The sequence below is a fragment of the Carica papaya genome, chromosome 4, assembly GCF_054855325.1.
Source record: "Carica papaya isolate Zhongbai chromosome 4, ASM5485532v1, whole genome shotgun sequence".
Taxonomy (NCBI): Eukaryota; Viridiplantae; Streptophyta; class Magnoliopsida; order Brassicales; family Caricaceae; genus Carica; species Carica papaya.
Genome location: NC_142312.1, coordinates 14598423 through 14617253, shown reverse-complemented (window position 1 = coordinate 14617253; position 18831 = coordinate 14598423). Strand labels below are relative to the sequence as shown.

The 18831-nt window shown below is 35.1% G+C and overlaps 1 protein-coding gene across 1 annotated transcript; it reads left to right on the top strand.

The window, feature by feature from the left end:
- Positions 1-5931: 5931 nt before the first annotated feature.
- On the top strand, positions 5932-7225 carry OBP1 (OBF binding protein 1). The gene has a single exon (XM_022049438.2). It carries the CDS (start codon positions 6276-6278, stop codon positions 6966-6968), a length of 693 nt encoding a protein of 230 aa, XP_021905130.1. The 5' UTR covers positions 5932-6275; the 3' UTR covers positions 6969-7225.
- Positions 7226-18831: the final 11606 nt, after the last annotated feature.

Genomic DNA, 18831 nt, shown 5'->3' with positions numbered 1-18831 from the left:
ACCATGGTTTGGTTAGCCGAAAATAGGCCTGAGCAAACTGCCGTATCTGTATCTGATCTAGTCATTCAACTTGAGTAGTTGAAAATCTGTATCTGCTCTCAGAGATGAAAGTCATAACGAGTTTGCGAAGCATGACACAAAAATCTGAGCATTTCATAATTTATCTGATTTTCTTTATTATCTGGCATGATGTATGTTTCATTGTCTGTATTAACATACCGTTTTCTTAACAAATAAATTATTTTCATAATGTGAGATAGGTAAAAGAGTTGGTTAAATGGTAAGCTCTTAGGTTAAAATAATTAACTTTTAAAATCTTATGATGTTAATTTAATACTGTTTTTCTTACTGAGCATATGAAACTCACTCTTTCCATACCTCTCTTTAAATGAGGAAAAAAGTGAAGATTCGTAGGTTGACCTACCCTTGGAAGTCTATGAGGATCCCATGGATCCACAAGTCTGAGTACATGATTGTTTTTGCACTCTGATGAGTCCAATAACATAATGAAAGAAGTGGCCCTTATATTTTGTTTTGTATTTTGCAACCACTTCTGACCTCAATATATGTATGTATTGGGACTCATATGTATGTGTAAGGAATTTGTAATAATTTTATTCCGTTGCATAAATTTTATCATGCATTCATTATTCTATATCCATATCTGACACTCATTTGCCTTAATTAGCACTTGGGATGTCACATAAGATATCATCACTGGAAATGAAAGATTTAGCAACTAGACACAGCTCATCTGGGTGGTTGGCTTCCTCTTCTTCTTCTGTATCTTTCGTGATGGGGTGCTCGACCTCTGCAGGAGCTTGAATGTTGTCTTAAATAGGAAGGTCCTCTGTCACATTATGATATGATCGGACCTTCTTTTCCCTTAATGCTTTTTACACTAAGTTATTCCATTCTTCAACTATATATTGGAGTTTTTACATGTCGCACCGTGATTCGGCGAACTCTTCACAAAAACTCATTGTGAATAAAATCTGCAAGCAAGGTTAAGGGAAAATAATATCGGAGTTGGGATCTTCTTTAATCGAGTCCCTGTGAGTTAGAAAGAATTTTGCAAATTTCCTAGCAAACTCTAGAATCCCAAATTATGCACGCATGAGTAGATTGTGCAATAAAGTATGATGGTTTTCACTCACACCTAGTAGATGAGCTACTCTTTCTCTTGATGGTTTTCTGACAATCTAATAGGTGGTTACTCTACTTTTGTCATGCAAAATGCAAACAATGTGTTAATTGCCTTATGGGGTGTAATTGAGATATATATATATATATATATAAATATAAATTTCTTTCTAAACAATAGAACAAACATGAAATTACTTGAAATGAATGGATAGAATGGATTCAAGTAATATGCAAATAAATTAACAATAAAATAATTATTTTGAATGTTAAGTTAGGAACAAAAATGTTGAAAGCAATAAAGATAGTTTTAGATTTTAGGAGCCTAACCTCTGATACTAGATGATGCGTGAGGGTATGGGGAGGATTGAATCAACTCCTACAACCCACTCAGTGTATGCAATACCGAAACTTAACCACCTAAACAACCTCTCCCTCCAATTGGATCTACAATACTAAAAAGTAATATAAAAACAAAGATTAGGAAAAATAAAACAAGGAAAGGAAAAATGTCATGAACTTATCGATAAGTTGATCCTTGCTTCTTGGCTCAATAAGACTTTTGAAGACTCCTACTTCTTGAAAAACTTGAAGAAGCTAAAAATTAGCAAAAATGTTAATTGAAGAAAAGCCTAAGCTTTTAATAATATTTCTCTCAACTTGATTGTAATGTTTTTTAACAACTTCTGGGCAAAAGATCTATTTATAGGCTTTTCTAGGATAGTTTTAGATGATCACAAACACTTGAAGAAATTAATAAAATAATATTTTAGGTAAAATTTTATCTAATTATAGGATAATTATATAATAAAATATTTATTTTATCCTATCTAATTACCAAATAATTAATTAAATAATCCTACGAATAGAATTTATATTAAAATAATAATTAAAATATGATAGACTTTATCCCATGTGATTTCTATATAAAATACATGAGAAAATTAATTAAAATATGTTGTAATTAATTTTAAAACATGAGAATTCAAAAGTGGGGTCCAATTTAAAAATAAAAAATAAAAAATTAATTAAAAAGTGGGGAAGGGCCAGTCGGGTCGTGGGTTGTCTAGCACCTCAGAACTTCCATGCTTAAATATGTTGCGTAAAACCTCTATTTATTCGGACCCTAAGGCCGTTAACTATTTAAATTATATTTTTAATTTTTGTATAATTTTGAGTTCATTTAAAATTATTTTTATTTACATAATATTTTGATTTTATTCACTAATTTTTAAATGTCAGGAAAATGGAGAAAAATGGCAGAAAAATCCCACAAAAAAACCATAGGAAATTTTTCCCAGCCAGCACGGGTCCCGTATATCGCACACACACGCGTGCACACGGGCAACTAAGCATGATCTTGCATGCATGACCTGTCCACACAAGGGGGCAAGGCACATAGTTTGCACGTGCCTTCGTGTGCAAGCACTTTAGCCAGCGCGCGATATGCGTTGGACAGCACGTGCTGCCCTCTGACAATGAGAGTCGCCCTTTGTGCAATGTCCAGGGCGTGCGCCACCGTTCGGTCAGTGCCCACCATCGTTCAAGAGGGTGTGCCGTCTCTTGGCCCACGTGCCCTCGGCTTTCGTGCTGTCGTTGCCTCGTTGTCGTCTTCTCAACCATCCGTCAGTCGTTGCATCAAGTCGGTCAACTTTTTCGCTCCCTCTCCCCTCATGAATTTGCACCACGTGGCAAAAATCTAACAGTCCAATTTTCCTATAAATATTTACCCCTTTCCCACCCTTTCCTCACCACTTCTTCATTTTTTACTCACCAAAGTATATGAGAGAGAGTGACAGAGACAGAACTAAAGAAAGAGAAGGGAAGGAAAAAGGAAGGGAACGTATGAAACTATAAGCTTTCGGTAAGAAAAAAATTGGTATTTATTTGTACGTTTTAAGGTGTATTTTTAGATGAATAAATGAAATATTATATAAAAATGAATTGGCATTATGCATGTTTAGTGTTTACTAAAGTTTAAAAATGTATAGACATATTCTATGATATTTGCATGATTAATAACGAACTAATGCTTGAAATAAACAAATAAATGATATGAATATGATGATGTGATTAAGCAATGATATGTTGTGGTTTTTATTCAAGAGGCATTGCTATTGAAATAGAGTTACTTGATGATTCTATGATATTTGCATGATTAATAACGAACTAATACTTGAAATAAACAAATAAATGATATGAATATGATGATGTGATTAAGCAATGATATGTTGTGATTTTTATTCAAGAGGCATTGCTATTGAAATAGAGTTACTTGATGATTCTAAATAACACAAACACTTTATTGTTCGTCTATCATATCTAGTTCTCTTTCATCTTTAAATCACTTTTACACTACACTATTTATGTCAATTTATTTCTCCACCATAAGGCTATCCATCACTTGCTGAGATATTAAAGCATTCTCTTGTTATTAGTTTTGTTTCTTCATATTAAAGCATTCTTTGCTTCAGATTGAGCTACTTGTTCCAATTCATAGAAATCAATCTCTAGATTTTATACCATTCTCATTAACTCAGTCTCCACATCAGCTTGTCAACATACTTATAAAATCTCTACAATCAACTGTTTTATTCCCTTTATTGTTTAAAATGGTTGTAAAGAATATGCACAATCTATCTAAAAGGGAAATATTAGAGTTGAAGTTAATTTAGTTGACTAATTAATCACAATTTTAATTCTTGTATATATAAACAGAGAGCTGATGTACTTTGACAATTCATTAATAAAAAGATTATTCCTTCCTTTTCTCTTCCAAAGTGAACAATAGGGTAATAAATAATCTCCTGGCCGCTTCACTACAAAAATGCTATTGACAAGACTGCTTTATATTTTTAAGTGAAACATTAAGTAGATATAACAAATAGGTCCGTATCATTGGGTTTGGCCTTGTATTTCATCTCTGCCAATTGCAATCAAAGAGAGCTCGCTTTATCATCCCATCTCTACATGCCGCGGAACCAGGTGCTACAGTGAAAGAGATTCGCGTATTCACGGAAGGAACAAAGAATAAATCTGGGGCTGGGGAATGGCAAGACTCATTTAATTCGATTGTTGCTACCTTTTCAGAGCCGTCGTTGGTTTTTCTGTGCGTATTTTAGAGCCTCTGGATTTTTTGAATTTGATTTGGACAAGAGAAGATGGAGTTTACAGAGAGAGAAACACCAACGAGATTGGTTAAATTGCCATCGTTGGTGTTTCTGTGCGTATTTTAGAGCCTCTGGATTTTATGAATTTGATTTGGACAAGAGGAGATTGGAGTTTTACAGAGAAAGAAGAAAGAAGCAAGAGATTAGGGTTAGAGAGAGAGAGAGGTGTACGGAGGAGGAATCTGATGCGGACATGACGAGTCCGAAATCAGAGGAAGGAACCAATAATTGCACCCCACGCTTCCCCGACAATCATGATTCTGTCGGTTTTGTCCCTACCCACCACCTTCTTCTTCCCATCAATCTCTCGCAATTCTTCTTCACGCCTTTTATAGAGACGCACAAATATTTATACAATACAATTTTATAATCCTCATATCCTATTTTTGTTTTTTTTTTTTTAAATGAAACATATTATATATATATATATATACAAGTACGTATGTTGCATATTGCAAGAGTTGGAAACTGATCTTTTTTTTTTCTAATAAAAGATCAATTTCTCGATTGAGTATTATTCATTTACTCATTTAAATTCAATGCTAAAAATAGTTATAAGTCTTCATTAATTCAGAATTAGACTTGGTATAGAGTGGACCAAAATTTTTAAATTTTACAAATTGATTTACATCATTTTAGTTTATGTATTTACAAAATTAGGTCTCAATTAATTTTATTTCATTATATCTGATATATGATATGATTCCAAAAAATGAACTGCATATCTATTTAAATAACATATTTGGAGTATCACAGAGGATTTACCTTCAAATTTTTTTAAATTAAAAATAATTAATAAAAAAATAATAATAAACTTTAAACTTGTAAATCCTTATTCCAGTTGTCTCTTTCCAATAATATAAAGTTATTAGATAGGAGAGTTGAAATAAGATTAGAATTGGGTGAATGTTGGTAGACTTTATATGTTTATATGGGGCGAGGAGGTCCACCAATTGGATAAAATGTTTAGTAATTTAATTAAAAAGAATTTCAAGTCAGCGAATTAAGCACTTTCTAATGTTGCAGTAATTTCTTAATTTGTTTAACATCGTAGTAATCATCACTAAACATTTGTCGTTGTAGCAATTAGAAAAATTACATGATCCCATGAGGAATTGGATTTTTTTTTTTTGTTTTTCTGACACGAGTCTAATGATTCGCCCAAAATTTTCAAATTTGTGCTATATTCGGGAACCCGCATAACTGAAAATGATGAGGGAGTGTGACATTTTACAAAAATTATGAAACTAATATCCATGAAAAAATTATTTCATATTATAAAATACAAAGGAAAATGTTATTATTATTATCATTCATCCCAAGGGACAAATAGGAGAAGAGACTACACTATATGATGCTTGCATTATTGGAGATTGGCCGAATGGCCATACCCTCTCCTACACTAGACATCCTACTCCTACTGGACCTATTTCTAATTGTGATATCTTTTATTATTTAATAATTTCATTATTATTTTATAAATGAATTTAAAACTTTTCAATGATTTTATGGAACTTAAATGAAAACTTTTTTGCTATTTTTGAAAGAATTTCATTAATATTATTATGTTAACAAAAAAGAATCTGGCTACAAGATGTACGTGCTAGCAATGGAAAGAGACAAAAAACTAAAGACAGTCGGGAACAAAGCCGCAAACCTAGCTGAATGTAGGAGCCGACTCAGATCAGAGCCCCATCGTAGCCGACTGAAATGTCGTGCTTCTTAACAGAACTCTGTAAAAGCCTGCTGCTCATATTTCTCTCAGAACATGTTTCACTGTCCACCAGATTCTCTCTCTCTCTCTCTCTCTCTCTGTGTCTCTACATCCCCCTTCATCTTAAAAGCTCTTGGCTTCCTTGTCATCTCGTCAAAAAATTGAAAAACCTTTCTCCTTCCTCCTCAAACACTGCAACATCCACAACCATCAAAGGTTGAAGAAAACAACACGAGAAAACAACAGAAATGCCATCTGATTGTGGCGAAAACCGGCGTATAGTTAAGGTTAACAACAACCAGGGACCTCCTCCGCCCGAACAAGAGCATCTTCCATGTCCCCGATGCGACTCCACCAACACGAAGTTCTGCTACTACAACAACTACAACTTCTCCCAGCCACGTCATTTCTGCAAGTCTTGCCGTCGCTACTGGACCCAAGGTGGTACTCTTCGGGACATCCCTATCGGCGGTGGAACCCGCAAGAATGCCAAGCGTTCTCGCACTACCACCGCAGTCTCCGCCACAACCAATGCTGCCGCAGCGGGGACTCAAGGCCTCCCATTACCCGGCACCTCAATCTTGATGCCGTTAGCAGCGGGGACTCAAGGCGCAGCGGTGCAATTCGGTGGTGGTGAGGTGAAAGGTAATGGGAGTCTTTGTGGGAGTTTTACTTCTCTGTTGAACACGCAAGGACCTGGGTTACTGGGTCTGAGTGGGTTTGGACTAGGGTTTGAAGATATTGGGTTTGGGCTTGGGCGAGGTGTGTGGTCTTTTCCGGCAGTTGGAGATGGAGGTGGTGCTATTGGGAGTAATAGTGCAGCTGCAACTGCGATGAGCAACACGTGGCACTTTGAAAGTTCTGATGGAGGATTCGTTAATGGAGATTGCTTTCCATGGCCAGATCTTGCAATTTCGACCCCTGGGAATTCACTCAAGTGATTTTACCTTCTGTACTTTATGGTTTTATTTTTGGGCTTCATTTTTTTTTTCTTTTCTGGTGTCTTGTTTTAGTGGTGGCTCCATCAAGTTACTGTGTGAAAACCTAAAAGCTATATGAAAGTAGAAAGAAAAATGTGACCCTTTTTTTTTTTTTTTTTTCTTTTTCAGAAAAATAAGTTTACTCTCTGTCAATGCTTTGCTGTTTATGTTCCACATTTTTTTGCATATGGGCATAGCAGAGTATGATCATTGTCTAATTTCCGGTGCTTGTCTTTGCCATGCTAGGTGGATTAACTAACTGAATTTAATCAGTTTTCACTAACAAATGGATTAACCAAATGGTGGGTACTAATTAAAATTCATTAATTCAATTCCAAAATGTATAATAAGCACCATTACAATAAATTATGTATTTTAGTGCTTCGAAGTTTCCTCAAGGATTCTGTGGCCTCAGACTCCTGATTGTACAAAGACATGGTATTATGTTCATCTCGGTCTCTGCACAATTTCCTGGCTCTCCAAAACTGCCATGATAGATAGTCTAAAACTGGATAAAACAGTCTCTGTCAGCCAATTACAACTGTGCTACTTGTGTTTAAATTGACATCAAATTGCATAAATTATGGCTTAAACTAATTTCGCCACTTTGGTATGTACACAAAAAAGCTTATTCTTAATAAAATGATGTCGTATATACCCATCAATGTTCTTTCTCAAACAAACACACTCCAACAAATTGCCTTCATAAGTAGACTCAATTTTTCCGCATCTTAATTTCTTTTTCCACATAAAGTTCCATGTTAATTATTAAAATCTCCATATTGATGGAACAAAACTTGCTTCTCCAGAATCCCTTCCTTCTTCAAATTCAAACTCTTAGATTTTTTATCATGCCATTTTTTAGCTACCTGGTTCCAAAAAGATCAAATACTTATGGCTCAGTTTATGGTCCTTTTGCTTCAAAAATCTTTCCACATGTAATTGTTCTTGCTAGTTCATTATATATTTTAAAGGTACTCTATATTTGTGATATTCCAGGTGCCAATTAAAGTAAATGTGTGTCAGATACAAATTCAAAATAATGAGTACATGATAATATTTATGCAGCAGAATCAAATCTTAACAAATCCCTTACTAATATATATAATGTTCCAAATACATACATAAACTGATGACAAAAATGACAACAAAATACAAAATATAAGGGTCACTTCTTTCACTATGCTATTGGAATTTATTAGAGTGCGAGAATGAACATGCATTTAGACTTGTGGATCGACGGGATCCTCATAGACTTCCAAAGATAGGTCTGTCTGCGGTTCCTCATTTTATTCTTCATATGAGGGAGAATTGAAAAAGTGAGTTTCATATACTCAGTAAGGAAAACAATATTAAATTAACATCGTAAGATTTTAAAAATTTATTTTTTTTATCTCACCGTATAGCTTCCTTAATTACCTAACTTATCATTAGGAAAAATCATTTATTTGCATATTAAAATAGTACGTTAGCACATAAAATCAAATATATATATATCATGCTAAATAATAGAGAAAATTAAATAAATCATGAAATCACAGATTTTTCGTGTTATACTTCACGAAATCGTTACAAACTTCCATCTTTAAGGGCATATATAGATTTCCAACTACCCAAGTGAAATGACCATATTAGATACAGATACGACAATTTGCTTAAACCCACTTCTGGCTGGCCAAACCATAGTATGATTTATGACCACAGTCGTGCCAACCATATTGGTCCTAACAGATATCTATAGTTACGATATTATTTAGCTATGGATAACCCATACAGATAGTGCGATACCACTCTCGTCAGAGGGCACGCCGTCATCCACTGAGAGCAGTCCTCTTACGTCTTACCAGATAAAGGATGGAAAAATAGATACCCTGAAAGGTAAGGGGAACAAATACCCCTCAAAGATAAAAAGTCTAACGAGACATTTGATGCAATATGCATGTCAGTACAGATACACTTCAGACCATACAGACTTCATTCCACTTTTCTCTTTTTCTTTTATTTTACTTTTATTATCACAAACTACATATTACATTTATTACATACAAATTCATCAAATATCAGTAATTCACACAACATGCTTATAAATCAGAACAATTCGACTCATTTGAACACAAAGACATGCAAAATAGGCAAAAGAATAATCATATTAAATTTATTTATCTAAAAATACTCCTTATTACATCGAAACTAATACTAGATTCCTTACCGAAACCTTGATGTTTTCTTCTTCACTGTTTTTCCTTCTTTCTCTCACTAACTTACTATATCTCTCTCTCTCTAAATCTTTGAAAAATAGAAGAAATGAAAGTGTGGAGATGAAGAGAATGAGAAGGGCAATCTAGAATTTTGGAACCATTGGATTCACACCAAGTGGCGAAATCCAGTGAAGAGAGAGGAGAAAAAGATTCTTGACATGAAAAATGAGGGAAGAAAATTTTCCTCCACCAGTACCCGCGGAGGCAAACAACTTTCTCGTGGGATTTTTTTTGCGAGTAGGTTTTCTCTCGTTTCGGTGTTTTTTCAATTTTTTTCTAAATTTTTCTTTTGAAATAAAATAAATTAATAATAAAATTAATAAAAATAAAAATAGATCAAAATCACGAATCCGAGAACAACGTAAATTAATTTAAGTTTAAGGCGGCCAAAAACCTGAATAAATAGAGTTTTCAAATTATTTTAGCATAGTGATAGGCGGAATATTATAATATTACTTTTTGAAGTCTTAGACTTGAAACTGCACTTCATATGTGATCTTAAAGCTAGCATTCATTACTAAGATGGGCTTTTGAAAATTTTTCATATGTCATGTCAAGAATTTAAAATTTGTAAAGTTTCTATCTCCTATTGATAAAAAAAGGGATGAGTTTTTATCTTCTAAACAGAACTTGGTTTCTTTAAATTGTTCCATCTTTAAAAGTTTTATAATTTAGACAAGATTTATTTATAATAAATTTAATGATTTTAGTCCCTAGAACATCCAATTTTGTTATAACTTAAATTAAAGTAGACAATGTGAATAACAATTTAATATGAATATCTAATGTAACCTTAATTAGGTGCCTCAAATGAAAGATCCAAGCTTGTTTCTGTGCAACTTATCCATACAACTAAAGTTAGCCTCTCAAGTACCATAAAACTAATAATTCTAACAAATTTTGCATTAGGTTTGCATAGAGAACAAAGAGTAAAAACATGGGATTATTATATTAGTTAAGCTTATGTAAAATTTTAGACTTTTATTACAGTTTTATTTATGTTTAATATTTAATAAAGTTTTTAAGTTAAATAAAATTAATCTAGCATGTTTTTCTCCTCACACAAATATAAACATTAGTTGTTGATGATTTAATTAATCTAAAATCATATAACTCATATTCCTAATATGATGTGATAATAACTGAGGAACAGTCTCGTGATAAATAAGAGATTCCTATGGCCAATGAAGGGCGAAAAAGGTTAAACAACAGTGTGTTTCCTGCACATACTCGAAAGTATTCTTAAATAAAAAATACTTAAGTTTAATCTACCCAAGTACAAACCCAATGTAGTGAATCAGGATTAAATAAATCTAGACCTCGACTTAAGCAGAGGCAGAATCAGAAAAGACATGAAATAAGGAGGTTATTGGGCCTCACGATCAAAGAAATACTAGGTTTGTAGATCCTAGTCTGAAAAGAAGCCTTGAACATGATTTGGAGGTGGATACCCATTGGGTACACGTGTGAATAGTGGTTCTCGCACATGCAGGCACCTCAATCGCATGGCCAAACACGTGGGATGTGCGAGCAACAATGTTCACACGCCACAGCATGCACACAGGCGTGTGTTCACCTAGCTACATGCGTAACACTTTTACATGTGCGAATAGGCAGCCCTGCACGCCACAACACGCGTAAGCATGTGCGCAGACGGCTCACCACATATGTGCTTCATGCACTTGTGTGCAGTAGCACAGGTGCATGCTCAATGCCCAATGTGTACATGAGGATGACCCGTGTGGTAGATGGGCTTGACCCACTCACCCAACTCGCACGATTCGTGCTGCAAATGCACGCCACCCGTGCGTGCCTAGTAAGCTGCCCATATGGTAGCCTTTTCTAAGTCCTTTTAGATTCCTTTTGTTGCCTTTCCAAGTCTCCAGAGATTCTAAAGACTTCTACAATTATCTCATGTGTTTTAAATTTCAAAATTAGAGGAGAAATTCAACTCAAATTAGAAGTTCAAGGAAGATCAAGCTATTTTAAGATTTGGATAAGGAAAAAAGAATATTTAATTAATTATTTTGATTATTTTAAATAAGTTACGATAAAACTTGATTATTTAATTATTTTTGTATTTGTTTCCTAATGAAATTAAGTTTAAGAGTTTGGATAGAAATTTATAAGCTTATTGCAATTAGAAGTAGTCAACAAAAGCCTATATGAAGGCTTAAGTTCATAGGTCATAACAACAAATTTGAGAATTAATAAAATTAGGCTTTGTTCTTTCTTCAGAATTTATTGATGCTAATTTCTTTGAGTGTTCTTCAAGTTCTTCAAAGTTGGGGAGCTTTTTGAAGTCTTGTTGAACAAAGAAGTGTCGAGATTGATTTATCGAGTAAGTTGTGGTGCCTTTTCTTTTTCTTTTTATTTTTCTCTATTATCTTGTTTTTGCATGCCATATAGGTGGGTGTAGATTCAAGTAGAGAGGTAGATTTTGGGGTTAAATCTTCTAGCGGCATGCGTTGGTTGAGGTTCCGGGAATCAAAAAGATCTTCCCCAGATTATCCCTCGTCAGCTAGTATCAGAGCTTAGTCTCCTAGTGAACCTACTATCGTCTTTATTGTTTTAGCATTTTTATTCATAAATTAGCAATTCAAATTTTAATTGTTGTTCATTTTGCATCCCACTTGAATTCGTATTATCTGTTTAATTCAAGTGGTTTTGTATTTTTATTATTACTAAAAAATATTACAAAATAAAAAATCCAAAAACATCTCAATTGCACACCATAAGACAATTGACATATTTCGGTTCAAACATACAAAAAAAGAGTAACTGCCTCTTTGTGTGACTAAAAATCTTTGAAGAGTTAAAAAAAGAGTAAATCACCTGTCAGGTGTGCGTGAAAACTTTTATTTTCATTTTATTGCATAAAATAAAGGAAGATTAACTCACTTTTATGGGCGAAAACCATTTGCTTCACGTTTATTTTCTATTTTGCATCCCAAATTTTGGCTTAATTTTGTATGAAGAAACTTGATTAGTCGTAGAGTGTAGCCATCATTAGGGTAGTATAATTAGGATACACTATTTGAAAATATCCATCAAGATTGATCAGATCCCTATGCTTTAAGTCCGCACTTGTTTTCTTTATGACCTACATTTTCATTATTTCGTTGTACTTTTATTCCATTACGAATCTAAGTGAATAATCATTTTTAGTTGCTCAGTGTATAAATAAAAATACACAATTCCTTCTTTTGTGTGCTTGTTTCAAAGCTTTTATAGAAATTAGATTCCCTTAGGATTTCTTGTTATGTCATTAAGATTAACATACAGATCCTAATCTAAGCGAATCCAATTCCGAATGATCAACTCGATAGAAGAAGCTATAGTTTGAGGGATTGTTAGGTAAACACGAGCAAAGGTGAGGGAACAACCTTGAAACAACATCTGTAAAAGAGTTCCAAAGCAAGCAAGATACCTGGGGGATCCCGAGCACCTGCAGGAATATTATCCATGAACTTGCGGGAACACGAACAAGGTTATGTGATAATAACTAAAGGAAATACTAGTATTAAATGGAAAATTTGTGAGGCCACTAAAAGACGAAAAAGGCTAAATGGTAATGAGCTTCCTACACATATTCGTAAGTATTCCCGGACAGATAATGACTAAGCTGAAACCACCTAGGTGAAAGCCCAAAAAAACAAATCTAGATTAATTACACTTGAATCTCGGCCCAAGAAGAGATAAAATAAAAAAAGACGGGAGAACCAAAAGTTATTGGGCCTTTTGACCAAGGAAAGACTTGGCCCATGAATCTTGATCCAATAAGAAGCCCAAAATATGGTATGGGTATGGATACTCATAGCCTACGCATGTGTGGGCCCTCACATGTGTGAAACATGGCCCTTATACGTGCGATCACCCAGTTTGCATAGTCATGAACGTAAGACGTGCAAGCAACAACACCTGCGCTCCCCACAGTGTGCGCACAAGCGCGCAAGAGGTTGGCTGCATGCGCAACTTGTAAGTATGTGCGGATAAATCGTCTTGCACGCCAAACACGTGTTGGCATGTGCATAGGACACCCACAGTAAACACATAGCAATGCGCCTACAAAGAGGTTGGTTGTGCACCCAGCGACCCTCGCGCGCACGACCCAAGCCCATGCAGCTGGCCTGCGCAGCCCACACCTATAACATCCCAAGACCTCTACGCTTAAACGTGTGTTGAAAACTCTATTTCAGGCTTAAACCCGCTTATATTTAATATTTTGTGTATATTTTATAAATGCATGCTTTTAAAACTAAACCTTATTTTAGAAAATTTTAAAATATGTTTATATTGTATTTTGTATTTTTAGGGAAAAAAGAGAAAAATAGCAAAAAATAAAAAAAATGAAAGATGGAAAAAAAATTCCTTCGGTTAAGGAAAAATCCCTAGACTGACAGGAAAAACTCCCACGGTCGCGAGCTTGCGTGCCCGCACAGCACTGTGTGTGCAAGCATGCGTGCAATCATCTATGCGTGGAAGGGCATGGCATGCCTTGCCGCACGGGTCCCATTGTGGTGGCCTCTCCCTTGCTATCGCATGGATGGCTGTGGTGCATGCCACGTGGCACGGATCCAACGGTTTCTAAATTCTATAAATTAGGCCTCTCCCCCTAATTTTTCACTCACTTCCATCTACCTTTCTTCTTATCTCCATTCTAGAGTGAGAAAGTGAGGTTTTAGAGAGAGAAAGTGAGGTTCTAAAGAGAAAAAATGAGGTTATAAAGAGAGAAAATGGATTTCTAGAAAGAGAAAACAAGCAAGGAAATTTGTAGGAGTCAGTAAAGGAATTCTAAATGCAGCACACTCTTCCTATCCACTTCTAAGAATCCAGTTACTCGCTAAATGTCAGTAAGGGATCTTGTATTTCTACTTATACCTTCAAGTACTCTTTTTAGATTAATTAACTAAAATTATGCATGATATTGTGTGCTATTTTCTTGATTGTGAAAGCATGTGACATTGAATTTGCATGAAGTACTATTATATTGAATTTTATGTTGATCTGTTATGGATATCCTTGAATCGTGTTATAAGAGATCCTGTATTTCTATTTATACCTCTAAGTGCCCTTTTTAGATAAATTAAATGAATTATGATAATACATGTTATTGTTTGATATTTTGTCTGATTTTAAAAGCATGTGTACTATTGTGTTGCATTTTGTTGATTTGTTTTATATTCGTTGAGCCTAGATATGATGACCTTATGCCGAAGTAAGAAAAAGGAAAACATAAAAATATTTGTTAGGCCATTATCTATGAGGGGTATCTATTTATGTTTCTATTCTGATCTTTATTTCAGCCTCAGTCTCTGAATATGAATCTGTTAGTGAACTGCTCCCTGCGAATGACAAGTGCTCCCTTTGACGAGAGCAGATACATGTAACTGTAGGTAGGGGCCATAGTGGCGATGTGCGGTTGTGGTCATAGATCCCACCCTTATATTGATCTGACATATGGAAACATGCTAATATGATATGATTTGGCATCATTCACAGTGGTAGTTGGGAATCTCTTCTGCCCTTAGTAGATATATATCGGAATGGCTTTGTGCAAAGAAATGGTAAAAGACGTAAAAATGGGAATATTTCTTATGTTGTGTACTTTGTCTATTACTTTTTCTATTTCATAACAACTTCTGATTTTGTCTATCTCTATGAATTACTATTCTGTTTGATATGTTAAAAAAGATTTTTCTTAAAAGAACAATTGTTTTCTAAATATTTTACTCTATCCTATCGCAGTAGATCTTTGAGGTATGTATTTGGGTAGGCATATTCATTTAAGTCTAATAAGTTTTAAAACCTTAGTAGTATAATTTCAATACTATTTTCCTTACTGAGTTTCATGGAATTAACCATTTTCATGTTGGGACCTGCTAGATGATGATAATGATGAGTCACCCGCAATGTTGCCTCTCGAAGCTTACTTCGACCCTTCTTTGGATCCCTAGTGTACTTACAAGTGCTTATTTTGTCTGCACTCTGATAAATAATGTTGTTGTAATTAAGAAACTTTTGTGTATGTATTTATTCAGTGACCTTTGTTGTCCTAGTGGTATAAACACTCATCTTATATTTTGGGTGTCAAGGATTTCTACATTCTGCTATATACATTTTATATTGCACTTGTATATGTTTCTGTTATTAGGCACCCTTATATCCCACCAGGTATTTGAAATGTTACAACTTGGTATCAGAGCATGATCCTTGGAAAACCCCTTATGTTAGAGCCTAGAGTTAGAAGTAGAAGTCTTAGAAAATTTTTAGAGTTAGGAATAACATTCTTGCCAACCATTTGTTATTTCTTGTGTGTAGATTGAATGACTTATGGGAGGCCATCCATTGGCCACACTGAGGTCCAAGACGCCCTGACTCAGGCTGAGTTTACGGAAATCTTTTGAGTTATTCAGAGCCTAACCGCCGTAGTTGGTCATAATCAGGCCCAACATGATCAGAGCCCTCCTGCCCATAATTGTTGTCCCTTATATAAGACTATTTCTCACAACATTTTTGAGTTTTGGAGACTAAACCCTCCTTTTTTCGATGGTGGACCCAATCCTTTGGCTGTAGAAATTTGGATTCTTCATATTGAGAAGCTTTTATCTGCCTTGGACCTCTCTGAAGAACATAAGGTCCCTCTCGCAGCCTTCATGTTCACAAATGAAGCTGAGCATTGGTGGTGACTGAAGAAGGACATCTTGTCAACCTGTGACATCCCAAATGCTAATTAAAGCATATGGGTGTCAGATACATAAATAGAATTATGAGCGCATGATAAAAATTATATGTTGCGGAACAATTTAATACAAAACTCTTACAAATATATGAGTTCCAATTACATACATGTAACTGAGGCCAGAAGTAGCTGCAAAATACAAAGTCAAAATACAAAAGAGGGCCACTTCTTTTACTAAGCTATTGGACTCATTAGAGTGTGAGTACGATCATACACTCAAATTTTGCGGATCCATAGGATCCTCATAAACTTTAATGGGCTGACAGTTCCTTATTTTCTTCCTTATCTTGGGGGACATGGAAAAAGTGAGTTTCATATACTCAGTAAAGAAAATAACATTTAAATAACATCATAAAATTTTAAAGATGAATTATTCTAACATACATGCATACCATTTGGTTACTTTGTAGATCTATCTTATCTTATGAAAATAATTTATTTATTAGAAAAAATATCATGTTAATATAATCACACAAACACACATCATACCAGATAATAGAGAAAATAAAATAAATCGTAAAATGCTCAGATTTTTATATCATACTTCGTGAAGTCGTTACAACTTCCATCTTTGAAGGCAGATACAGATTTCTGACTACCTATATAGAATGACCAGATCAAATACAGATAACGACAAATTTTCTAAGCACATTTTTGGCTTAGTAAACCATGGTACGATCTATGACCGTGGTCGTACCAACTATAGTGGTCCTATCATATATTCTATAGTCATGATAATACTTAGCTAAATGTGACCCCTAACAGATATTTACATCACCAATCTCGTTAGAGGGTACACTGTCATTTACAAAGAGTGGGCATCTTACATATTTTCAAACCCGATAGGGGAGGGGGGAAATAGATACACCTCAAAGATAAAAAACTTAATGAGACACTTGATGTATTATGCATGTCAATACAGATACATACTCGGACTATTCATGCTTCATTCTACATTTTTCTTTTTTTGTTTCTTTAATTTTTCAGGTAGCCTTACCGGTTTCATATTATTTTAATTACATACAAATCATCAAGTGTCTATAAATGACATAGCATGCTTGAAATTAAGAACAATTCAACTTAGTAAACCTATAAACACAAAAGCATGCAAAACAGGCCAAATCACAAATTATCAATTTAATCTTTTTTCTGTCTAAAAATAACCCTTAATACATTTAAAGAAATACCAGATTCCTTACTAAAACCGTAATAATTTCTTCTACACCGTTCTGCTTTTCTTCCTTTCCTTCTCTCTCTAGATCATTTTCTCTCCCTCTCTCTCTATAATTCTTAAAAGGTGGAAGAATAGAAGTGTGGGAAAAATGGAAAGGAAGGGCTCTTATTTATAAAAACTGGGAGCCATTGGATTTGCATTAAGTGGTATAATTTGGCGAAGAAAGAGAGAAAAAGATGCTCGACACGAAAAACAGAGGAGGAAGATCTCCTCCCGGTTAAGGTGGGTGGTGGCACACTGCTTGAGGCGGCAATGGCCTCCTCACCCAGCGGGCTGCAGGCTAGCCTGCAAGCGCATGACCCACCCTGCTGCGCGTGGAAGCCTACTGTGCACGCAGGCCTATTGTGCGCAGGCCCTATACACACAAGGGCATATTCATTCAGGTCTACTGCGCGAATGACACCCACACAGTGCGCTACGCCTGTTTGCACGCGAGGTGACACGGGAACAACGCACACATTGCGTGACGCCTGTCCGCGTGCGAGGTGACACGCGAACAATGCAAACACAATGCGCGACGCCTGTCCGTGCGCGAGGTGATGTGCAGATGGCGTATGCACAGTGCGTTACGCCTGTCTGCGTGCGGGGTGAAGCACAGACAACCCCCCTACACGGGACAAGATGCATAGGGTTAACCCTGCGCCGTGTGCATGGATGGGACATGCATGCTGTGCGCATGTCCCTCGCTTGTTGTGCGCGCATGGGCACTCACAGTGCATGGGCGCCCGCGTAGGCAGCTTCTTTCCCTAAGGATTTCTCCTATTTTTTCATTTTTCCAAAATTTATTTTTTTAAAAAAATAATTAGACTAAAATAAAATAAAATAAACTAAAATTAACTATAATTAAATAAAATTAAATACAATTAAAATAAATAAAAATTGTTATAATTCATGAATTAAGATAATAAATTACAGAGTAAATTAAATGAGTTTAAGGTGGCCTAAAGGCCCGAATAAATAGGGTTTTTTAAGTAAATTAAGCACAATGATGGGTAGGGTGTTACTTCCCCCCCACCTTATAAAAATTTAGTCCCTAAATTTATCTTGAACAAGTCCAGAAACTTCTCCTTCATCTCATTTTCCAATTCCCTTGTCGCCTCTTTTAGTGTATGATGTTGCCACCAGATTAGCATTGCTTTCAGAATTAGCAAATATACATAATGTATTTCACGTATCCATGCTGAAGAAATATCAATTGGATCCATCACATGTTATAGGGTATGAACCTCTTCCATTACAAGACAACCTATCCTATGTTGAAGTTCCTATACAGATATTGGATCGAAAAGAGAAAGTACTTCAATCCAAGGTGATTCCCTTTGTAAATGTTCTATGGCAACATCCCTTAATGGAAGAAGCCACTTGGGAGCTAGAGAAGGAGATGAAGGCCAAGTACACGCACCTATTTGAAGAATCCTGGTAAGTACAAAATTGGATGACCAAATTTATTTTAAGGGGGAGTGGATGTGATAACCTGACTCTCCCCTAAGCTTTTCTTGAGTATATGATAGGTATGATTGTATATGTGCATGTGAGTAGAATAATAATTTAAGTTACATACCAAGTTTCAAGTAAAATGGAATAAAAATG